The sequence below is a fragment of the Anolis sagrei genome, chromosome 11, assembly GCF_037176765.1.
Source record: "Anolis sagrei isolate rAnoSag1 chromosome 11, rAnoSag1.mat, whole genome shotgun sequence".
Classification (NCBI taxonomy): Eukaryota; Metazoa; Chordata; class Lepidosauria; order Squamata; family Dactyloidae; genus Anolis; species Anolis sagrei.
In genome coordinates, this window is record NC_090031.1 from 14,704,487 (window position 1) to 14,726,528 (window position 22,042).

General features: G+C 43.1%; 1 protein-coding gene across 2 annotated transcripts in view; it reads right to left on the minus strand.

Moving 5' to 3' along the window:
* Nucleotides 1-22,042, minus strand: part of COL27A1 (collagen type XXVII alpha 1 chain) — a 213,135-nt gene that overhangs the window by 108,869 nt on the left and 82,224 nt on the right. For both annotated transcript variants that reach the window (XM_060757312.2, XM_067471901.1), the window contains 6 exons: nt 20,438-20,491; nt 18,017-18,061; nt 11,862-11,915; nt 10,661-10,705; nt 2,984-3,037; nt 862-915 (listed from right to left, as the gene is read on the minus strand). In XM_060757312.2, the coding sequence (XP_060613295.2) occupies nt 862-915; nt 2,984-3,037; nt 10,661-10,705; nt 11,862-11,915; nt 18,017-18,061; nt 20,438-20,491 (306 nt within the window). The remainder of the gene's footprint in view (nt 1-861; nt 916-2,983; nt 3,038-10,660; nt 10,706-11,861; nt 11,916-18,016; nt 18,062-20,437; nt 20,492-22,042) is intronic.

The following is a 22,042-nucleotide window of genomic DNA, read 5'->3' on the forward strand; positions in this document are numbered from 1 at the left end:
TGGTATAGTACAGTATAGTAATATATAATACTGATATTGTACTATGCTAATAATATAATGTATTGTATGTATATATATCTTGTAAGCCGCTCTGAGTCCCCTTCGGGGTGAGAAGGGCGGTATATAAATGTCGTAGATAAATAAATAATAAATAAAAAACACTACTAAAGGGTTCATCAGAGTTCATCAGAGTTCTGTTCAAAAGTAACAAGGTACATAGAAAATCAGGAATCAAGACATAAGCATAAACCCATAACCAGGGACATGGGAACTTCTTTCAAAACATGAATCCATTTCCCAAGGAACTTAAACACAGTCTTGAACGTGGAGCAACACCAAAGTGTACTCGGTAATGCAGCGTTGCCTGATCTAACCCTTTTAATAAATTACCTTTTGAATTAAGGACCACAAAGCCATGAAATCATATCTTCGACATCTGCTCTGTTGTTTCAAGGATTTCTCGTGGAGTTTCTGTGACCTCCATAATCTGGCTCCCACCTCCGGAAGATCGAGCCTCAAACTCCTACTGACCTCATGTGTTTTCCCAGGGGAAGATCTCTCCCTTCTAGCTCCTTATCTTCTGTTGTCAAGGAACAACTAGGAGAAAAGTTCTCCCTATCTTCTGATGCCACATTTCAGGTTTGCAAGAACCCTGTGAGGAAGGTGGCTCTGGAAGTTAACCCTAACTATTACGCACTCTTGGTCATGCTTGATATGGGTGATAGGAGTCAAAGCCCATCATCATTCAGAGGGCCACAGGCTGCTTTTTGCTGCAATGGCCACCATGCTACACTGGATCTCGATAGGGTAGTCCTTTGGTAGATGTCTTTACAAGGTAGAAAGAGGAAGGATGTTACTTACAGGTAGGCCTGGTTTTCCCCGGGCACCCGGCATCCCTGGCAAACCTTGGCTACCCTGAAAGACAAGGCAGAAGGGGTCAGAGGAGAGACTGAGATGGAAAATTTGATTGGACAGCTTCTTAAACTTTTTCCACTTGCAACCCCTTTCGGCCTGAGAATTTTTTTACGTGACCTCAGTTATATAAGTTTATAAAATATTTACTGATAACCAATCAGCATTTGTAAGTTTTGCTAAATAGGCTGATTTTCCTTTTTCTGAAGGGCACCTGGAGCATCTTCTGCAGAGTCCACTGTAAACGCTGCACAACAGATTTGTGTAAACGTTAAAAACAGCCACTAGGTGGCATCCAGAAATTTTTTACTATTGCCCAATCTTTCGGGATACCAACATTGAGCTACAGAAGGCATGGGCAAATGTTCTAACTTGGGGCTGCATGGCAGGCCGAAATGGGGTGGGCGGGCCAGGAGGGAGGGGAGTCTCCTGAAGTCCCCTCCCTGCCCTTTCATCCTCTTCTCTTTCGGAGGCAAAAAGTGAAGGAAAGTAATGAAATGTTTGGATCTCAAAAGGGTTAGCCTTCATCAGGATGAGATGGTAGACAGGAGAGAAAAAGTGTATCCATTAGACCCCATATTGCATACTCTTGATATATGATCCTTAAATCCTAGATCTGGAAGAGACCTCCAAGGGCCATTCAATCCAACCCCCTGCCATGCAGGAAGGCACAATCAAATCACTCCCGATAGACAGCCTCTGCAGAAAAGCTTCCAGAGAAGGAGACTCGATCACATTTCCAGGCAGCCTATGCCACTTTCCAACAACTCTTAATCTCAGGAAGTTCTTCCTAATCTTTTTGGTTGAATCGCTTTCCCTGCAATTTGAACCCATTGCTCCCTTGTGCCCTGGTCTCTAAAGCAGCAGAAAGTTTCTCGTGTTCCCGCTCTACCTTCTCTTCTCCTAGGTAAATATCCCCCAGAAAGAAAGAAGGAAGGAAAAAGAGAAGGGAGGGAGGGGGAGATGGATGGATGGATGGAAGGGTGGAATGGAATGGAGGGAGGGAGGAAAGAGAGAAGGAAAGAAAGGCAAAAAGGAAGGGAGGGAGGGAGGGAGGGAGCGAAGGAGGAGAAAGAGAGGGAAGGAGGAAAGAAAGAGGGAAGGAAGGACATCAGAGTGGAAGGGATGGAAGAAGTGAGGGAGAAAGAGGGAGATAAGGGAGGGAAGAGAGAAGGAAGGAAAGACAAAAGGGAAGGAAGGACAAAGAGAGAGAGGGAAAGAGGGAAGGAAGGAAAAAAGGTGGAGGGAAGGAGTGAGAGAGAAAGAGGGGGTAAGGAAGGGGGAGAAAAGAGAGAAAGAAGGAAAGACAAAAGGGAAAGAAGGAGAAAGAGAGAGAGGGAGAGAGGGGGAGAGAGGGAGGAAAGAGGGAAGGAAGGATGAAAGGGTGGAAGGGAAGGAAGAAGGAAGGGAGAAAGAGGGAGGAGAGGGAGGGATGGAGAAAAGACAAAAGGGAAGGAAGAAAAGAGAAAGAGAGCGGGAAAGTGAAAGGAAAGAGGGAAGGAAGGACAAAAGAGTGGAAGGGAAGGAAGGAGGGAGAAAGGGTCTTAAGGGAGGGAAGGGAGGGAGGGAGGGAAGGAAAGAGAGAAGGAAGGAATAACAGAGAAGAGGGTAGAAAAAGTGAGAGATGAGGGTCTGACAAAAAGCCCAAGGGGCCGCATCTGACCCCCGGGCCCGGATTTGCCCATACCTGAGCTACAGGGATCCCATTTGGGGTCGAGATCCCCAGTTTAAGGAGAAGTGGACTAGAAGACACTTTATGATGCCTTGCAATTCAAAGAGTCTGGGAGTAATTGAGAGAAAGCACCAGAATGAAGTGGGGTTTTCCTTTTCTCCAGGAAAAGAAAAAACAAACCTAGCTAGCACCGAACTATGGACCAATCTTTATACAACATAGGAAGAATAAATTCAATTCGATTCAGATGGATACATTCCATCAAGGAAACCATGGATCTGGAAATGCAAGGCTGTGGGTGATAGGGTGACATGGAAGTCCCCCATTCATAGGGTCAACACAAATCAGAGCCAACTTGACTGGTAGTAAACAACAAAGAGGGATCAAAACATCATTTACCTTGTCTCCTTGGAATCCAGCATCTCCTGGAATACCCGGCATTCCCTGCTCACCCTGAATACACATCAGCAAAGTAAGTTACAACAGGCATCAGACAATGGGCAAAACCTATGCCCTAGTTAATGGACATTATTCAATTGGGCAGCACAGGGGAAATATCATTCTTAAAGCTGTTTTTGAGACAGAACTGGTGGCAAAAGATCTGAACACGGTTTCTGAGTGAGCCAAGGCAGTTGTTTTTTACCGGAAGCAAACCAAAAATACAGTGAAGTGGGTCTGAAAGGAAACTGCTTTGCTTCAAAATGCTTGGCACACAGTTTCAAACAATTTCAAGCTGTTAGATCATCTTTGAGCTGTTAATGTGTTTACAGAGTTGTCTGGTCTATATAAATTATTAGGATGGTTGAAATTGTTGAAATTCTTTTCACTGATTTGTATTATACACTGCCCTGAGATCTTCTGGTACAGAACTGGGAGAAAAACACAATAAACAGACCACTAACACAAACATTCAATTAATATTTGTATTTCTTTTATATTTCAAGACTTTCAGGAAAACCTATTTGCACGATATTGTGTACTCTTCTGAGGGGGAGGGGGAGGAGGTAGAACAAGAGGCTGAGATTGTAGGAGTTGGGGATTTGGGGCCAAGTGTTGAAGAGTAAGAAGAGGGTGAGAAAAACATACAGCTGGTTCCTATGTTTCAGGAATGCCGAAGGGCAAAAGAAGAAAGGAGAAGGTCAGCTAGAATTGCTGCAAGCACGCTGATCAATCAGGTCTTGCCCTGGGAACACCTGTGTTGGGAACTGAGGGCTATAAACCATCAGTAAAGCAAGTGGTCAATGCTGGCAGCAACCATTCTACGTAGTGCTTCTGTGCTCTAATTTCCTTGCTTGCAGCTCCAGCATCTGTGAAGCGCCTCGCAAAGACGTTTTGCCCAAGACCCTTGTTTCATGTCTGATGCAAGACATTTTGCGTTGTTTCTGGGATGCAGAAATGCATATATTTTTCCCTGAGTCCATTATTATTATTATTATTATTATTATTATTATTATTTGAAGGAACATTTGTTTTGGTCCTGACAATGATGATGTATATAATGTATATAATGAAACATTATGATGATATACTTTATTTATATTCCACTCTATCTCTCCGAGGGGACTCAGGGTGAATTACGGGACACATATATGGCAAACATTCAATGCCGTTATACAATTAACAAGAACAGACAATACATAAACAGAGGTATTAGATTTTCCCATCTTTTTCCATCTCCAGCATCTGAAGCCTGGTGCTCAACTCTGGCCACGGGGAGGTGCTATCATACCATCTTCCATGCCGAGGAGCTTTGTTGTCCGTAGACGACCTTCCGATCAAATTGTCGGCATATCCTTATAAGTGCCTTTTATTACCTTCCCGCTTAAAGCAGTACCTATTTATCTACTCTTTATTATCGATCTGCTAGGTGAGCAGAAGCTGGGGTGCCGGCTGGGAGCTCACCCTGACCCAAGCTTGAACTGTCAACCTTTCAATTGGCAAGATTTTCTGCAGCTGGCGGTTAACCCGCTGTGCTAAAGCCTGGCACTTTTTGTCCATTTTTTGTTTGTCTTGGCAATTTTTCTCCATCAGAAGAAAAAAAAAAAACATCAAGAAGAAAAAAAATAGAAATGGAAGGAAAAGGAGAGAACCTTGAGGAAGATATCTGGAGGTCAAAACACATATTATTGTTTTGTTTTGTTTGAGTAGTTTTGTTTTGTTTTGTTCTTTACTGCACACATTTTTTCCTTTTTCTTTTCATTCTATTCTATTTCCTACTTTCTTCTTTTCTTCTCTATCAGTCGTCTTTATTATTATTATTATTATTATTATTATTATTAATTGTTTTTATGAAAAATTTAAATAAAGGTCATTTATTAAAAAAGAATTTAAAAACATCAAAAATTCACAGAGCTTCTGGTTGTGTGAAGGTACATTGGAGAATAAATCAGGCAAAAATCAGTAACCCTACTTTAAGCATATGAGTGGGAGTTAAACACTCATAAAGTGCCTGAAGGAGAATTTCCGAGCCAGTGACCAAATTCTAACATTTTAAATGAAAAAGGGTACAGCAGGAAAAAAAAATAGATTTGATCAGGGCTCTGCAGATGGAATATATTGGGTATGTCTGGAGCAGAGGTTAGAATAGTTAGATGGCAGGCTACAACTGCTGTAATCCCCAGGATGGAACTTGGGGAGTTGGACCACAAAGATGTAGTTTTCCTATTTGTGGCCTGGACATCCATGTTTGAATTGCAGTTGGACATTAGCGTGCTTGAACACCAACCACAGTTAAAATTGCCAAAGCTTCTCAGGTTCCAGTGACATAAAAAGCTGTCACTAATCAAGAACAGAAAAAGGGGAGGCTTTTGCTGTCCTCTTAGGGAGCACAACATGACAGAAAATGGGTAACAAGCAAAGGAAAAAAAGAAAGCCATTTGGAAAGAATTAGGCAATGCTCTCCAAATGATTTATCCCCAAAATGTAAACAGCTGACTGAAACAGCCATATTAATGGCTCTGTATTGTGTTTATTAGCATTCCTTGACCACCCTGATCCTGAGGTGAAGGAAGCATTATATTTTTGATGACCTCATAAAAGTATATAATGAAACATACATTGAAACTTAACACCTGTCAATAATGTCACCCTGGTCAACTGAATAAGGCTGACCAAAAGTACTTGATAATGGGATTTCTCATAATAAAAGTGTTCAATGGATGCACTGATGTGCAAATGGGTGGGCAAAGCTCATAGCATGTGGAGGAAAGAGCATGTCCAGATCCTACAAAATGTTCACTGGCCATAACATGGCAATTTGGGGGCCTATATGGGAAACACAAGAATGGCCAACAGACTGGAAAACATCAACTTATATCCCCATACCAAAAAAGGGAAATGCTCAAACCTTCTTACAGGGGCACTTATTTCTCATGCCAGTAAGGTAATGCTCAAGATCCTGCAAGGAAGACTCCAGGAAAACATGGAGAGAGATACTTGCCAGATGTACAAACTGGCTTTAGAAAAGGTAGAGGAACGAGAGACCAAATGGCCAATATCCGTTGGATAACGGAGAAAGGCAGTGAGTTTCAGAAAAAAAAATCTATTTCTATTTTATTGACTATTCTAAAGCCTTTGACTGTGTGGATCATAATAAATTGAGGCAAGTTCTTGGTGGTATATGTCTCCTGAGGAATCTGTATAATGACCAAGTAGCAACAGTCAGAACTGACCATGGAACAACAGACTGGTTCAGTATTGGGAAAGGCATATGGCAAGGTTGCCTACTCTCACCCAACCTATTCAACTTGTATGCAGAACACATCATGAGATGTGCGCAGCTTGACGAATGCAAGGTTGGGGTTAAAATTGCTGGAAGAAACATTAACAACCTTAGATATGCAGATGATACCACTTTGATTGCCTAGAACAAGGAGGAGCTGAGGAGTCTTCTAATCAAGGTGAAAGAAGAAAGTGCAAAAGCTGGGTTGCAGTTAAATATCAAAAAAATGAAGATTCTGGCAACCGGATTGACAACTGGCAAATAGCGGGAGAAAACGTGGAGGCAGAGACAGGCTTTGTATCTCTAGGTGCAAAGATAATTGCAGATGCAGACTGCAGCCAGGAAACCAGAAGACCTTTCCTTCTTGGGAGAAGAGCAATGACCAATCTCAATAAGATAGTGAAGATTAGAGACATCACACTGGCAACAAAGATCCGCATAGTTAAAGCAATGGTATTCCCCATAGTCACTTACGGATGTGAGAGCTGGACCATAGGAAAAGCTGAGCGAAGGAAGATAGATGCTTTTGAACTGTGGTGCTGGAGGAAAGTTCTGAGAGTGCCTTCGACAGCGAGAAGATCCAACCAGTCCATACTCCAAGAAAGAAAGCCTGACTGCTCATTGGAGGGAAAGATATTAGAGGCAAAGTCCTTTGGCTACATCATGAGAAGGCAAGAAAGCTTAGAGAAGACAATGACGCTGGGCAAAATAGAAGGAAAAAGGAAGAGGGGCCGACCAAGGGCAAGATGGATGGATGGGATCCTTGAAGTGACTGGCTTGACTCTGAAGGAGTTGGGGGTGGTGACGGCTGACAGGAAGCTTTGGCCTGGGCTGGTCCAGGAGGTCACAAAGAGTCGGAAGTGACTGAACAAATAAACAACAAACAACAACAATCACAGCAAAAGTATGAGTTCTGAAAGGCCTTGTATGGTTTGGTCAATGCAAGGAGTGGAAGGGAATACCAATCTCAACAACGATCCACAAAAGAGGTCCAGAGGTCCAGGATGGACCTATGTTTGTTCATGTCATTTCCAAGATGCCAATCACTGTGTGTTATTTGAGTAATAAAATGCATGAGACCAGATTACCAAAGTTGCTGAAAGTATTTTCAACATGCCTGATTTATATGCTTCCCACTGCACTTTGCATTTTATTTATGTATTGAATGTCTTAGCTACTACCTCTAGAGCAACTCAAGTGCATGTGGGCATGGAGTGCGCCTTATGTTAGGAATTACTTCAGGGCCTCCAAATGCATTGATCAGGCTCAGTTTTAAAGGAGTCTCCTCTGAGCACAGCTAGTTGAAATACGTAGAAGATGAACACAGAGTGGAGATTCCCTGCCTGCAGATCTCAGCGCAGAGACACCGACAGCAAAGGAGGAGAATCAGCTTGTGCCAAGCAGGATGTGGGATGCCCTGAAAATGCAGAATTCCTTTTCTCTCTTTCTCTCTCTCCCTTAGACCTTTGCAAGTCAGCAGGAAAGCAGCAGATGGAATATGTTAGATCCAGCAGGGCTGCTCTCATCTGATTTGAATTAATAATTCGGAAAGCATTGCAAGCAGAGAAACAGGAGAGTCGGATTGCCATGATGTTCCTCCCACTGAACCAGGATTGCTATCAACCCATTGTTTAAGGAGCTCCATTGGCTGCCGTTCATCTTCTGGTCCCAATTCAAGGTGCAGGTCATCACCTATAAAGTCCTGGACGGTTTGGGACCCGCCTACCTTTGTGACTGCATTTCCTACCATAAACCTGTACGATCTCTTCAATCTTCTGGAGAGGCCCTCCTTTTGCCCCTTCCTCTATCACAAGCACAACTTGTGGGAACGAGGGAGAGAGCCTTCTCCAGTGTTGCCCCCCGGCTCTGGAACTCGCTACCAAGTGAGATTAGGCAAGCTCCCACCCTAGCAGGCTTTAAGAAAGATCTAAAAACTTGGCTTTTCCGATGTGCCTTCAGAGAATGACCATTCAACCCATTTTGTTTGTTTTCATCTACAATTGTCCTCATGATGCACTTTCCCCTGTCCTTAACAAAGGACAAACCCCACTGCTCCCCCTTCTTGGGCTCCTCCCTTACAAATACACTTTTTAATACACTCTTTTATTCCCATCTCATCCAGGGTTTTAACATTTTAGCTCGTGCATTTGGACTGCCCTTTGTATTTGATTTTTTAAATTATGTTACCTTGCACTGTTTATTTTATTGTGTTATTTTATGTGTTCTGTTGTTTTGTTTTGTTTCTGTTTTGCTGTATTATTTTTGGGCTTGGCCTCATGTTAGCCGACTCAAGTCCCCTTTGGAAAGATGATGGCGGGGTATAAATAAAGATTATTATTATTATTATTATTATTATTATTATTATTATTATTAGATACACAACAAGATGAGTCCACAGCAGACACTCTGCTGGCTGTTGAATTGGATCACACGTCGGACATTTCCCAAGTGTCTAGGACTGTGAGATGTATCGGCGAATAATGCATGCAGATCCCAGTAAAGTGGCCTTTTGCAGCTGGCAGGTGGTAATTTTGTCAGTGCCAATTGTGTTTAAGTGCAGGCCAAGGTCTCTAGGCACTGCACCCAGTGTGCCGATCACCACTGGGACCTCCTTGACTGGTTTGTGCCAGAGTCTTTGCAGTTCGATCTTTAGATCCTCATATTGTGTCAGCTTTTCCAGTTGTTTCTCTGCAATCCTGCTGTCACCTGGGATTGTGACATCGATGATCCATACTTTGTTTTTTAACACGATTGTAAGGTCAAAAGTATTGTGCTCCAAAACTCTGTCTGTCTGAATCCAGAAGTTTGGCGTGTTCATTCTCTGTAACTTTTTCCGGCTTGTGATTCCACCAGTTCTTTGTTGCAGGCATTCTTGTTGTTGTTGTTGTTGTTGTTGTTGTTGTTATTGCAAGCACCTCTCGGGGTGAAAAGAATGGCACTGCCTTGGCTACTGACAAGTCAAATGTATTGGCAGCTGTATCTTTGTACCATGCTAGAGGTCAGAGAGCATCATCCTGCATACCTGAAGGCAGTAGGCTAGCTTAGGGGTTTCAAGGTACATTGTGTGGGAGATGTCCAAATGCCTCCTCGCTGTTCCCCAGCATCCATCACTTAAGGTAGCCACCTCCCTTCAATTGTAGGACAGTTTTGAATCTTTTCCTTCTGGAAAGGAAAGGATCTGGAAAACTTGCTGGCAAAGTTGGTCTTTCTCAGGTTGGAAACCCAGGACAAAGAGGATTCTGGCAATGGCTAGCTCAGGCAAGGGAGCTGGTTTCAGTCTGAATCTGAAAGGAGCTATCCAAGATGCTGAACTGTACAACTCAAATAACTTCAGCTCAATTCAGCACCATTTGGGGAACAGGTTGGATGATTATTTCACCAACATTTTTAGAGGGATATGAAAGAGGTCTACAAGGCACAGGTTTCTCACCCCATTCTATGCCAAGCCAACTATTTGATTTGCAACAGGTACAAGAAACTGTAGCATATGCACTCCAATTGATATTGGGAGGGGGGAGAAAAAGTCCACTGAAAGAGTGAGAAATGCAGCTTAGAAGCAAGACATATTTCCCTGGGAGAGATCAACAGTATTCCTGAACGTCAGGATATATTTTTTTTACACAGCATTGTATTACGTACAGAATGAAGATTGACAGCCCATGTTACCTAGAGCCTGGGCTAGACTCACACTTTTGCCACCAGACTGTCAAACAGCCTAGACTCTGTATTGTCGAAGGCTTTCATGGCTGGCATCACCAGGTTGCTGTGAGTTTTCTGGGCTCTATGGCCATGTTCCAGAAGCATTCTCTCCTGATGTTTCGCCCACATCTATGGCAGGTATCCTCAGAGGTTGTGAGGTCTGTTGGAAACTAGGACAAGGGAGGTTTATATATCTATGGAATATCCAGGGTGGGAGAAAGAACTCTTCTGAGATAATGCTTCTGGAACATGGCCAGACAGCCCGGAAAACTCACAGCAACCCAGGCAAGACTATATTTAATTACATTTAAGCATTACAAGATCTCTCTTCTCGGGAAGCAGAAGGAGAACGTAAGTCTTCAGAGCATGCGTCCTTGGGATAATCAATATGCCCTGGTTAAGAGCTTGGAAAGTTTATTGATTTGGACTGAAGCTCCCAGAATCCCTCTGAAAAACAGCTGCAGTCCAAAAAGATAAAATTTCTAAACTCTGTTCCTGAAAGAAAAGGGAGGATTGGGGGAAATGGGATAAGTTTAACAGGAGCAGGCAAGAAAAAGAAAAACAATGGAGGCAATGACGAGGGGCAGTAATGTGAAGAAAATGGGAATCTCATGCAAAGAAGTAACAACAGTGCAATAAGGGAATATTCAGATCACCTTATCACCTTTCAGTCCGTGTTCTCCGGGATTTCCCATCAGTCCCTAGTTTTGGGAAGGAGGGGGGGAGACCAGCATTATATTATTTCTCATTATTATAACCACTAGGTACACAGCCTGAAAGGGGGGGGGGGGGTGCTTGGAACTTTCTAGCATCTAAGAACGATCCTTCCTGACTATTCAAACAAGAAGCTAATTACTGCTGAGAAATCGATGCACAAGTGTATCTCTGATAAAGACACTGACAATTACCAATTGTAAATATAGACCGATTTGTTCACTAATTTATTTAACATTACTAATTTATTGTTGAAGGCTTTCATGGCCAGAATCATTAGGTTGTTATAGGTTTTTCGGGTTGTATGGCCATGTTCTAGAAGCATTCTCTCCTGACGTTTCACCTGCAAACTTAAAACCTCTGAGGATGTTTGCCACAAATGCAGGTGAAACGTCAGGAGAGAATGCTTCTAGAACATGACCATACAGCCTGAAAAACCTACAACAATCCATTACTAATTTAAGTAGCAATGTGGAATAGAAATACAGTAGAGTCTCACTTATCTGACATAAACGGGCCAGCAGTACGTCGGATAAACAAAAATGTCAGATAATACAGAGTATCCTACCTGTCCAACGCAGTGCTAGACACCAAGAATACTAACAACAGGGACTCAACGAGTTAAGGTAAGGCAACACCTCAGGGCTAGAGGGGCCCAGCAGGAAGTGCCTGGATGTGAAAGAGCAGCATGGAAATCACAGAGGGAAGAAGGGAGGACACTTCCGCTTCCGGTCCTGCCTCTTTTCCCCCTTTCCTCCCTCCTCCTCCTCCTCATCTTGCGCTTTTCACTTATTGGGAATGGAGAGAGAGTTGGGGGAGTTCCTTTAATTGAAGGGGAAATGCTGGAAGAAAAGGAGGCATTGGATAACAGCATCGGACAAGACAGAATGTTGGATAAGCAAAGGTTGGATAAGTGAGACTCTACTGTAAATACAACAATCACAATAATAATGTTCTCTTGCTTAGTTACAGTAGATTCATTTCAGCCAATAAGGCCTCCTTTCAATGGCTTTGCCACCACTTTCTCAACCCTAGGAGATAGGAGAGGGTTTTAACAAATGAAGCCTTGGTTTTGCTTCCTATAAGGATGCCAGACTTTCTGCATGCAAAACATATGTTCCTAGCAATCGGAAGGCTTCTCACCTTTAATCCTTTTGGCCCTGGAAAGCCCATTGGTCCAATGGCACCCATGTCACCCTGGTTGAATGGAGAGAGAAGAGGAAGAAGAGAAAAAAGTCAAGCTTGGGCATCCTGGTGAACAACCAAGCCCTCTCACTGCCAACATAAAGGGATGATCGTGCCTACCATTATAATTCTGACATCCAGAAACACATTACAAAGCAAAATAGATAAGCCTCAAGGATGAAAAACATCATTAAAACAAAAGCTATAGCAGGATTGTTTTTGAAAATATTTTAAGCCTTGTTTTGTAAACAGCTCAGGAAGAATTTGAGTATCAGTCGGGGAGATTCATCCACACAGGGAGAGGGCTTTATTTGATTGCTATTGCTGTGTGCCTTCAAGTCATTTCCAATTTGTGGTGAATCTATCACAAGCATGGGCAAACTTTGGACTTCCATGTGTTTTGGACTTCAACTCCCACAATTCCTAACAGCCTACCGGTTAGCAACAGAGAAACCACCAAATTCTGAAGGCATGTGACAACAACTTTTTTATGATGCCACTCCTCCTTCCCCCCAATAGGATAAGGTCCCTAGTCCAAGACTCAAATCAAGACAAATTGTGAGGGTACAGACCAATCATGGGCAAATGGGCCCTCCAGGTGTTTTGGACTTCCACTCCCACAATTCCTAAGTGCCTCACATCCCTTCCCTTTCCTGCTGAGGGGGGAAAGGAAGGGGCTTGAGGCTGTTAGGAATTGTGGGAGTTGAAGTACAAAACACCTGGAGGGACCCAAGTTTGCCCATGCCTGGTTTAGACCTAAAAGGCCCTTTCACACTCCAGAAATGTAGTGCTGCTCTTCCACTTAAATTGACATAATTGTATCCCATGGAATCCTGGAATTTGTAGTTGAATCCAAATGCAATGAGCCGTAGTACCCCATCAAACTGTACATTCCATATGGTGCAACCACAGCAGTTCAAGTGGAACCATCATGCTACAATCATGTCATGTGAAAAGGAACAAAACAAAGGATTGAGCGCCACAATCGAAGGGAGATGCTGACGAGCTGGAATGTGTCCAGAGGAGGGCAACTAAAATGATCAAGGGTCTGGAGAACAAGCCCTATGAGGAGTGGCTTCAAGAGCTGATCATGTTTAGAAGAGAAGGATGAGAGGAGACATGATAGTTATCTATAAGTATGTGAGAGGAAGCCATAGGGAGGAGGGAGCAAGCTTGTTTTCTGCTGCCCTGGAGACTAGGATGCAGAACAATGGCTTCAAGCTACAGGAAAAGAGATTCCATCTGAACAAAGCTTTCGGACAATAGATGTAAGAAGCACTTTAGAGGGACATGACTGGAACAACAATACAGCTGACAAGACTGTTTTACTGTTTTTAATGATTGCTTATGCATTGTTTAACTATGATTTATGTTCAATTGTGGTTTTATTATTATAATTGTTATGCAGTGGCCTCGTAATGATAGCCATGTATAAATATGTGAGAGGAAGCCACAGGGAGGAGGAGCAAGCTTGTTTTTTGCTTCCTTGGAGACTAGGACACGGAACAATGGCTTCAAACTACAAGAGAGGAGATTCCATCTGAACATGAGGAAGAACTTCCTGACTGTGAGAGCCGTTCAGCAGTGGAACTCTCTGCCCCGGAGTGTGGTGGAGACTCCTTCTTTGGAGACTTTTAAACAGAGGCTGGATGGCCTCTGTCAGGGATGCTTTGAATGCAATTTTCCTGCTTCTTGGCAGGGGGTTGGACTGGATGGCCCATGAGGTCTCTTCCAACTCTATGATTCTATGATTCTAAAGGAAGGTGGGAGGAAAGCAAAAAAGAGATATTTGTCCTCTCATCTGCCTACAGCATTTATCTTCCAAATAGATTTTGGCAGCATCTGCAACCTCCCAGCCACCCATAAAATGGGAGAAAGGGAAGTCTTGCGATTTGGGGAAATGAAATTCAATGGGGCAAAATGACAAACAGATTAAGAGTGGTCAAGTACAACTACTACTACTTTGTGCTGGTCATGGACCGTAATAGTTTTGTTGTTGTTGTTGTTGTTGACAAAGTAGTCTGGAGTAATCTCTTCTCCCTATGAGTTGCGACCTGCCCAAGAAAGGACCCAGAGCCCAGCAATTTAAAGACTTTTAAACAGATTGATGGTGATGGTTTTTATTCTGCCCTGACTCTAGAATTGAGTGGGTTATCTCCAGGCTGGCCTTGAGTGCTCAACTACCTTAGATAAACAAGCAAGAGGCTGGCTGGTTTTGCAAAAGGTATATTTCTCTAACGGGTGGCTCAGGAGGCCAGCACCAAGCCACGGCTTTGTAGGAGGAACAGATCTCTTTTTCATGACGCGGGAGAAAGGGCTCGCTTCATGAAACTGGCCGGGATAAGCCAGCCCACACAAACCTAGCGAACTCATAGATCAAGTTCTGGCCATTGATGGACGAATGCCCGGTGCCAGTGTGGAAAGAGACAGCAAGGAGCTGTGGTCCTTAAGGTACCCAGATTCAAAAGGAGGAAATGGGCAAGAACAACCAACTTGGCAAGAGGCAGCACAGTGGACTGATTGCAACAGCAGAGCAAAAGTGAAAAGGTCCATTTCTAGTCCCCCATGAAGCCATGGAAATTTACTGGAATCATAAGTTAATCATGCCTCTGTTAGCCAGCCACACTAACATGTCTTCAGCAGGGAGGAGGAAAATCTTGGTTGCTTCCATGAGCTCACAGGAAGAAAGATGAAATAAAAATATAGGAATAGTGATGGTGATTGAGCAAAGAGTGCCATGAGGAGTGGTTCTCTGCCTGGAGAACTAAAGCCACTCGATATCTGTCCAAAGTACTGTAGGCTCAATCGAACAGTACCTTGGACAGTTCTTTTTAGGTTTGAAATAAAAACCAGCATGGATTCACTGCTCCACTGACCAAGGATGCAATTATTCATTTTATTTATTTACTTATTTACAACATTTATATTCCACCCTTCTCATCCTGAAGGGGACTCAGGACGGAACACAGAACACATACATGGCAAACATTCAGTGACACTAAACAGACAGGACAGACAGGAGATAGAGGTATTATGCCAGCATTTTTTCCAACTTCGGCATCTTGGATGTTGTGCTCTATTCCGGCCACAAGGGGGCGCTGTCGCTCCATCCTCTATGACAAAGAGTCCTTGTTCACATACTTCCTCCTTCATTTGATCACCAGCATTTTTTCTGGCATTTCCTTTATGGTGCCATAAAATACCTCCCCACTTAAGTGGTGCCTAATTTCTCTACTTACAGCTCACAACTGTTTTTGAACTGCTTAGGGGAACAGTAAGCGAGACTGAAAATCGGGTGCTCACCCCAACCTGAGCTTCGAACTACCACCTTTAGATTGATAATGTTTATTGCTGCTGGTGATTAATCAGCTGTGCTAAAGTCCGGCTAAAGCTGTGCTAAAGTTTATTCTTGAGAGAAAGCACCCAGTTTTCAATGTCTGCTTGCAAAACAATTCTACACAAACATTGTTGTGGTTGTTTTACATTAAAACATGTTCCCAGTGTTTTGCACCTTGGAATGTCTGTCCACCTCCTCCTTTTTAAAACTTTGACTAAAGGTGGTCAAAGGGTTGGAAACCAAAATGGTCAAAGGTGTGGAAACCAAGCTGCATGAAGAACAGTTTGGGGAGTTGGGTAGGTCTAGCTTGGAGAAAAGAAGGCTGAAAGGGAACATGAGGGCCATGTTTAAATATCTGAAAGGATGCCGGACTTTAGCACAGCGGGTTAAACCACCAGCTAAAGTGAATCTTGCCAATGGAAAGGTCAACAGTTCAAGCCCAGGTCGGGGTGAGCTCACAGCCCAGCTTCTGCTCACCTAGCGGTTCGAAAACAGCAATGTGAGTAGATACATAGGTACTGCTTTGGCAGGGAGGTAATAAAAAAGCACCCATGCAGAACATGCCGGTGATTTGATCAGGAGAGTGTCTAAGGACAACCAAGCTCCTCAGGATGGAAGAATGAACGACAGACCCCCCCCCCACCCCCCACCCCCAATGGCAGGGTTGAGCACAGCCTCCAGATGCCGGAGATGGAAAAAGATGGGAAGCCTTTACCTCTGTTTATGTACTATCTGTCTTTGTTAATTGTATAACGGCATTGAATGCCATATATATGTAATGTAATCCACCCTGAATCCCCTTGGGGAGATACGGCAGAATATAAATAAAGAATATTATGATTATATTCCCATTGAGGATGTGACAAGTTTGTTTTCTGCTGCTCTGGAGACCAGGACACAATGGCACAATTGGTTCAAACTGCAGGGGGGAAAAAGATTCCACTTAATCATAAGGAAGAACTTCTTGATAGTAAAAGCTATTCAGCAGTGGAATGTGTTGCAGTGGAGTCTCCTTCTCCTGAGGTTTTCAAGCTGAGGCTGGATGGCCATCTATCAGGTGTGCTTTGATTGTGCATAGAAGGGGGTTGGACAAAATGGCCCTCATGGTGTCTTCCAACCCTATGATATATGATCAACTGTATAGAAAAAACTTACAGGGTCATTTAATTGAGAAGCAGTCACTTGGGTGTCCCAGTGGAAAGCCAAGAAGCAGGGTGTGAAGACCATCTCCCACAGTGGCTTCCTATCCTCTGACAATATCAGACCAATATATTTCCCTTTTTTCGTGTCAGGAGTGACTTGAAAAACTGCTTCTGGTGTGAGAGAATTGGCCATCTGCAAGGACATTGCCCGGAGACACCCGGATATTTTGATGTTTTATCATCATTGTGGGAGGCTTCTCTCATGTCCCCGCATGGGTAGCTGGAGCTAACAGAGGGAGCTCATCTGCACTCTCCCTGGATTCGAACCTGTGACCTATCGGTCTTCAGTCCTGCTGGCAGAAGGGTTTAACCCAATGCACCACTGGAGGCATATACTGTATATACTCAAGTATAAGCCTAGTTTTTCATCCCCTTTTTTAGGCTGAAAAATATCCCCTCGGCTTATACTCAAGTCAAGGCTATTTATTATTTTACTCTGCTATTAGTATTATTTTTATTACATTTATTATTTTACTCTATTATTTTTACATTTACATTATTTTACTCTATTATTACTTTTATTGCATTTATTATTTTACTCTATTATTGTTATTATTACATTACTTTATTATTATTACTATTATTATTAAATTTCCATTATTTACTCTATTATTATTTTATTACATGTTATTACATTTATTATTTTATTCTATCAATATAGGTGATAGGTAAGCACATTTACATTGAAGAAGGTTAGAATAATGGTTGAATCAGAGTTGTGCAGTCTTATCTTAAATTACAGTTTTGTGTAAATACTCAGAAACATTTAACCTGCTGATGATTACCAGTAGCAGCTACATTTCTCATCCTCAGCTTATACTTGAGTCAATACGTTTTTACAGTTTTTTGTGGTAAAATTAGGTCCCTCGGCTTATATTCGGGTTGGCTTATACTCGAATATATACGGTATTTCCCTGTCTGAGTCAAAGAATAACCATTCCATGTATAAAGAGTCATCAGAATTAATTGCTGAATCCACTTTCCTCATTGAGAAGGAAATCATCACCCTCTGTCACTTCTGGAGGAAGCATGGTAGCTTAGCCCGCTGTTATTTTCCTCTCAAACCTTGCTGCTGCATCATAATATCTGCTGCCTGAGACAATCCACTTATTATATCTAATGGCAGCTTGCAAGTCAGGGAGTAATGAGCACCTGAAACTACCTTATGGTGAGTCAAACCAATTGTTTACAGAGTCCATTCAGTATTGTTATTCAGGCAGCAAAATGTGTTGCCCTGTCCCTGTGGGACATAGAAGGCCTTCATCTCAGTTATAGTTGCAACTCCCTACCAATCTATGAAAACACACCTTTCTCCTGGGAAAAGTAATTCTTCATAGTTGTTTTGGCCATTCTGGAAATACAGCGACTTTCACACTCTGCATCTATTCTCAGTGTCCATTCTCCATTCTGTCCCAAACAAAATAAAGGCATGCAGTTCCTGCATGGCTCTAACTGCAAGTCTCGGAAAGAGTTTTTAAAAACCTCCAAGAGAACATACACACTCCCCCCTCCAACTCCAGCCCCAAGATATAAAGAAGTAGTAGGGAAAGCCCTCCTGCCTGCACCATACTTACAATGAGTCCATGAACTCCAGGAGGGCCTAGGACACCCACGTCTCCCTAAAAGAAAGAGAAAGTTCAGCACGGTTATGGCCTTTTCTTTGTTAACAAACAGAGAGTCAAAAGTGCCTCAGTGTGGCAGAACTTAAGGAAAGGGGAAAGAGGGAGGGAGGAGGGGAGAGAGTGCCCCCTCCTTTGCCCAAGCAATCTCCTACTTCCATTTTTTGCAGGCATGTTAATGAAAGGGGGGCAGTGGGTCCTTCCAGACACAAGGCCTGCTTGTTCTCCTCTTGCAGTTTAAGTCCAGGCAAGACCCATTTCCTCTCCCAGGAATGGACAGGAGAGGATTTCACGGTACAGTTTTTAGCAGGAAGGGAAAGCTGGAGGAAAGTTGAGGACAAGGAAGGAAGGAAGGAGGAAAGGAAGAAAGGAAGGAGAGGGGAGGGAGGGGAGGGGAGGGGAGGGGAGGGGAGGGAGGGGAGGGGAGGGGAGGGGAGGGGAGGGGAGGGGAGGGGAGGGGAGGGGAGGGGAGGGAAGGGAAGGGAAGGGAAGGGAAGAAGGAACAAACAAACAACAAACAAAGGGGAGGGAAGAAGGAGTGAGGGAAGGACTAAGACTTTATTATTTTTCTAATCTGATGGAATACACACATTAAGATTATCTTTATCTTTAAGGTCTCAATAGTCAATAGTCCTTTGAGTGCTCAGTAGTTACTACTACTCCCAGTTTAAAGGTGCGGGAACAGCAGCTGAGTGAAGAAAATTGGCAGAAGGTAGAACCTCAACATAGGTCTTTTGGATTTGGATTTAACTCACCATTCAATTCTGCCAAAAAAAAAAAAAAACAACCCAAAGATGTATCTTCACTGGAGAAGTGTTTGTGTGTATGAAAGGGAATGTATGAAGGACTAGAGGATGGAACCGGTCTCAGCACTTCAAAACAGAAATAACTCAAAGTAGAGAATGGAGCTTGACCTACACTTCAGAGCAAAGTTGCTGAGAACAGAATATGTTACCAGGTGGAAACTGTACATTTCCCTGAAAAGGTGTGTCTCTTGAGTTCAGATTTAAAGCTTGAACACAGAACTTGACTCAATCATTGAATAGTAAATCAGCACTTAGCTCCATCTCAATGATCCAGTGGGCCTATTCAACTTGGGACTATTTATTAATTAATTTATTTGCCTTATTTATATCCTGCCTTTCTCTACCCCGAGGGGGACTCAAGGCGGCTTACAATCGCACCTCCATAGTGCCTTAAAACGTACCACATCAGTTAAAACACAAGTTAAACATTAAAGCATAAGTATAATAAAAATACATTTCAATGAATCACATCATCCAGAGTATAGTCTGAAGGCCAATCCATAGTCAAATTACACATATTCCATACAAACATTCCTGCACTGCTCTATTTTTGAAACACCTGCTCCCAGAGCTAGGTTTTGACTCTCTTTCTAAACACTAAGAGGGAGGGGGCTGTCCTGATATCACTAGGAAGGGAGTTCCACAACCGAGGGGCCACCACCAACTGCGCTTGCGAAGAAGGTGGGACTGAGAACAGGGCCTCAACAGACAATCTCCATGATAGTTCATAAGGGAAAATACATTTGGACAGGTAGGCTGGGCCAGAACTGTTTAGGGCTTTATAGGCTAAAGCCAGCACTTTGAATTGTGCTTGGTAGCAGATTGGCAGCCAGTGGAGCTGATGCAACAGGGGGTGGTATGCTCCCTGTACGCTGCTCCAGTGAGCAGCCTGGCTGCCGCCCATTGGCCCAATTGTAGCTTCCAAGCAGTCTTCAAAGGCAACCCCACATAGAGCCTGTTGCAGTAACCTATACAGGATGTAACCAGAACATGGACCACCGTGGCCAAGTCATACTTCCCAAGATATGGGCGAAGTTGGCGCACAAGTTTTAATTGTGCAAAAACTCCCCTGGCCAACACTAAGACCTGGGGTTCCAGGCTCAGTGATGAGTCCAGGATCACCCCCAAATTGCGAACCTGGGGAGTGTAACCCCATCCAACACAGGCTGTAACCCTATACCCTGTGCTGAAAGTTCTGAAAGAACCAAGTGGTAGGGAGCACTGGGGTTGTTTATTTTCAACGGAAAGCAAAGCCAACCTTATTGTTATTGGCTTTAGGTTGTAGTTCTTCCCATCTAATGAAGTCCACAGCAGGATTGCAACAGGAGAGAGGAACAATGACAAGGAGGAAGGGGAAAGGGATTGGTTCATCATTGTCCTCCTGCATGCAAGATATTTGACTGAAGTATTTAACACTTTGAATAAAGGTTGGTAAAGATTTCAAGAGAGGTTAACATGACAACTGAGAAGGGTGGCTTCTTTGAATTGGCCCAACCATTAGCCCAACAGACAGTTCCTTAGTATATTCTAACAGAGATATAAAATCATAATTGAATGATTGCCAACTTACCGGGTTGCCATCAATGCCAGGGGGGCCACGTTCCCCAAAATCACCAGGAAAGCCCTAAAGAGAAGACGGAGAGAGGGAAAACCTCTTGGTTACAAAGCAGAACAAACCTCACAAACTCTGAGGATGCCTGCCATAGGTGTGGGTGAAATGTCAGGAGAGAATGCTTCTGGAACATGGCCATACAGCCCAGAAAACTCATAGCAACCCAGAACAAGATATGGATACAAAGAAGGCAAGTACAAGTCCTGGAAAGCTTTTGCCTCTTTCCTACTCATCACATCCAATTGCCAATTGTTGCTGATTAATGGAATGGTTGTTTCCGCTTTCTTTCAACCCAGTATTTAAAGTAGTTAACAAGAGAAACTGTAAATCATTCCCACCAGCACAGATGATTTAAAAACAAAGCCAGAAAGATGCAGTTAATCATTTCCAACGTATATTTATGGAAACGATTAACAAACAGAACTTGTTAAATGTTATAGCAAGACATTGCAGCTCCTGCCTTTTTCATGTTAGCTAACTTCAATATTACTTTGACTGAGGCAATCATATGAAGGAAGGACCTCCAACTCCCATTATCCTCAACAGCTCTGCTTAGGTTAGTGGTTCCCAACCTGTGGTCCGTGGAGCACCAGTAGTCCACAAGAACTAAAATAAGGTCCGCAGCCTCACAATTACTACACCATTGCAACAAGAGCGATTGGTCTTGGGAACCCCTCTTGAAGTGCCATCAACATAGTTCTTTTTTAGTGTTTTTTAACCACTCTATGTTGGATTGATCTATACATGAAGGTTAAATGAAAGGATCTCTGATCTATAGCTACAGTAGTACCACCAGTAAACACACATACTGAAGGTTTGTGCTGATTAGTCACATCCCTAGCCATGTACAAATCAGTAATTCTCTATGCCAGCCTCACATTTTATTTTTTGCACAAATAAAATAATAAAATGTAACATATCAAAAAGGATTACCACCTCACCCACTTCATAAGAAATCTGCTACAAAACAGATGCTTTTTTTGTTGAGTTCCAGGGTGAAAGAAGCAGATGGCAAAAACAGAAGAGCGGCCTACATCAAGGGAGCATACTTGCTCCATCAATGTTTAAAATTTACACAAATGACCAGCCATGCCCAGAAGGGACAAAGAGATTCATCTATGCTGATGATCATGCCATCACTGCTCAAGAAGGGAGATTTTAAATGGTTCAACAGAAGCTCTCTGAAGCTTTAGGTGCTCTTAGTGCCTATTACAGGGGAAACCAGCTGATTCCTAATCCATTTAAAATGCAAACGTGTGCTTTTCATTTTAAAAACAGACAAGCACCCCGAGGTCTAAGGATTACCACTGGAGCATTGCAGCACACCTAAATACCTAAGAGTTACTCTGCACCTTGGTCTGATGTATAACAAGCAGTGCTTGAATATCAAGCAAAAAGTGGGTGCTAGAAATAATATCATACAAAAGCTGACTGGCACAATCTGCGGATCAAAACCAGTCATGGTGAAGACATCTGCCCTTGCGCTTTGCTACTCTGCTTCTGAGTACGCATGCTCAGTGTGGAACACCATGTTAAAATAGTGGATGTGGCTCTTAATGAGAC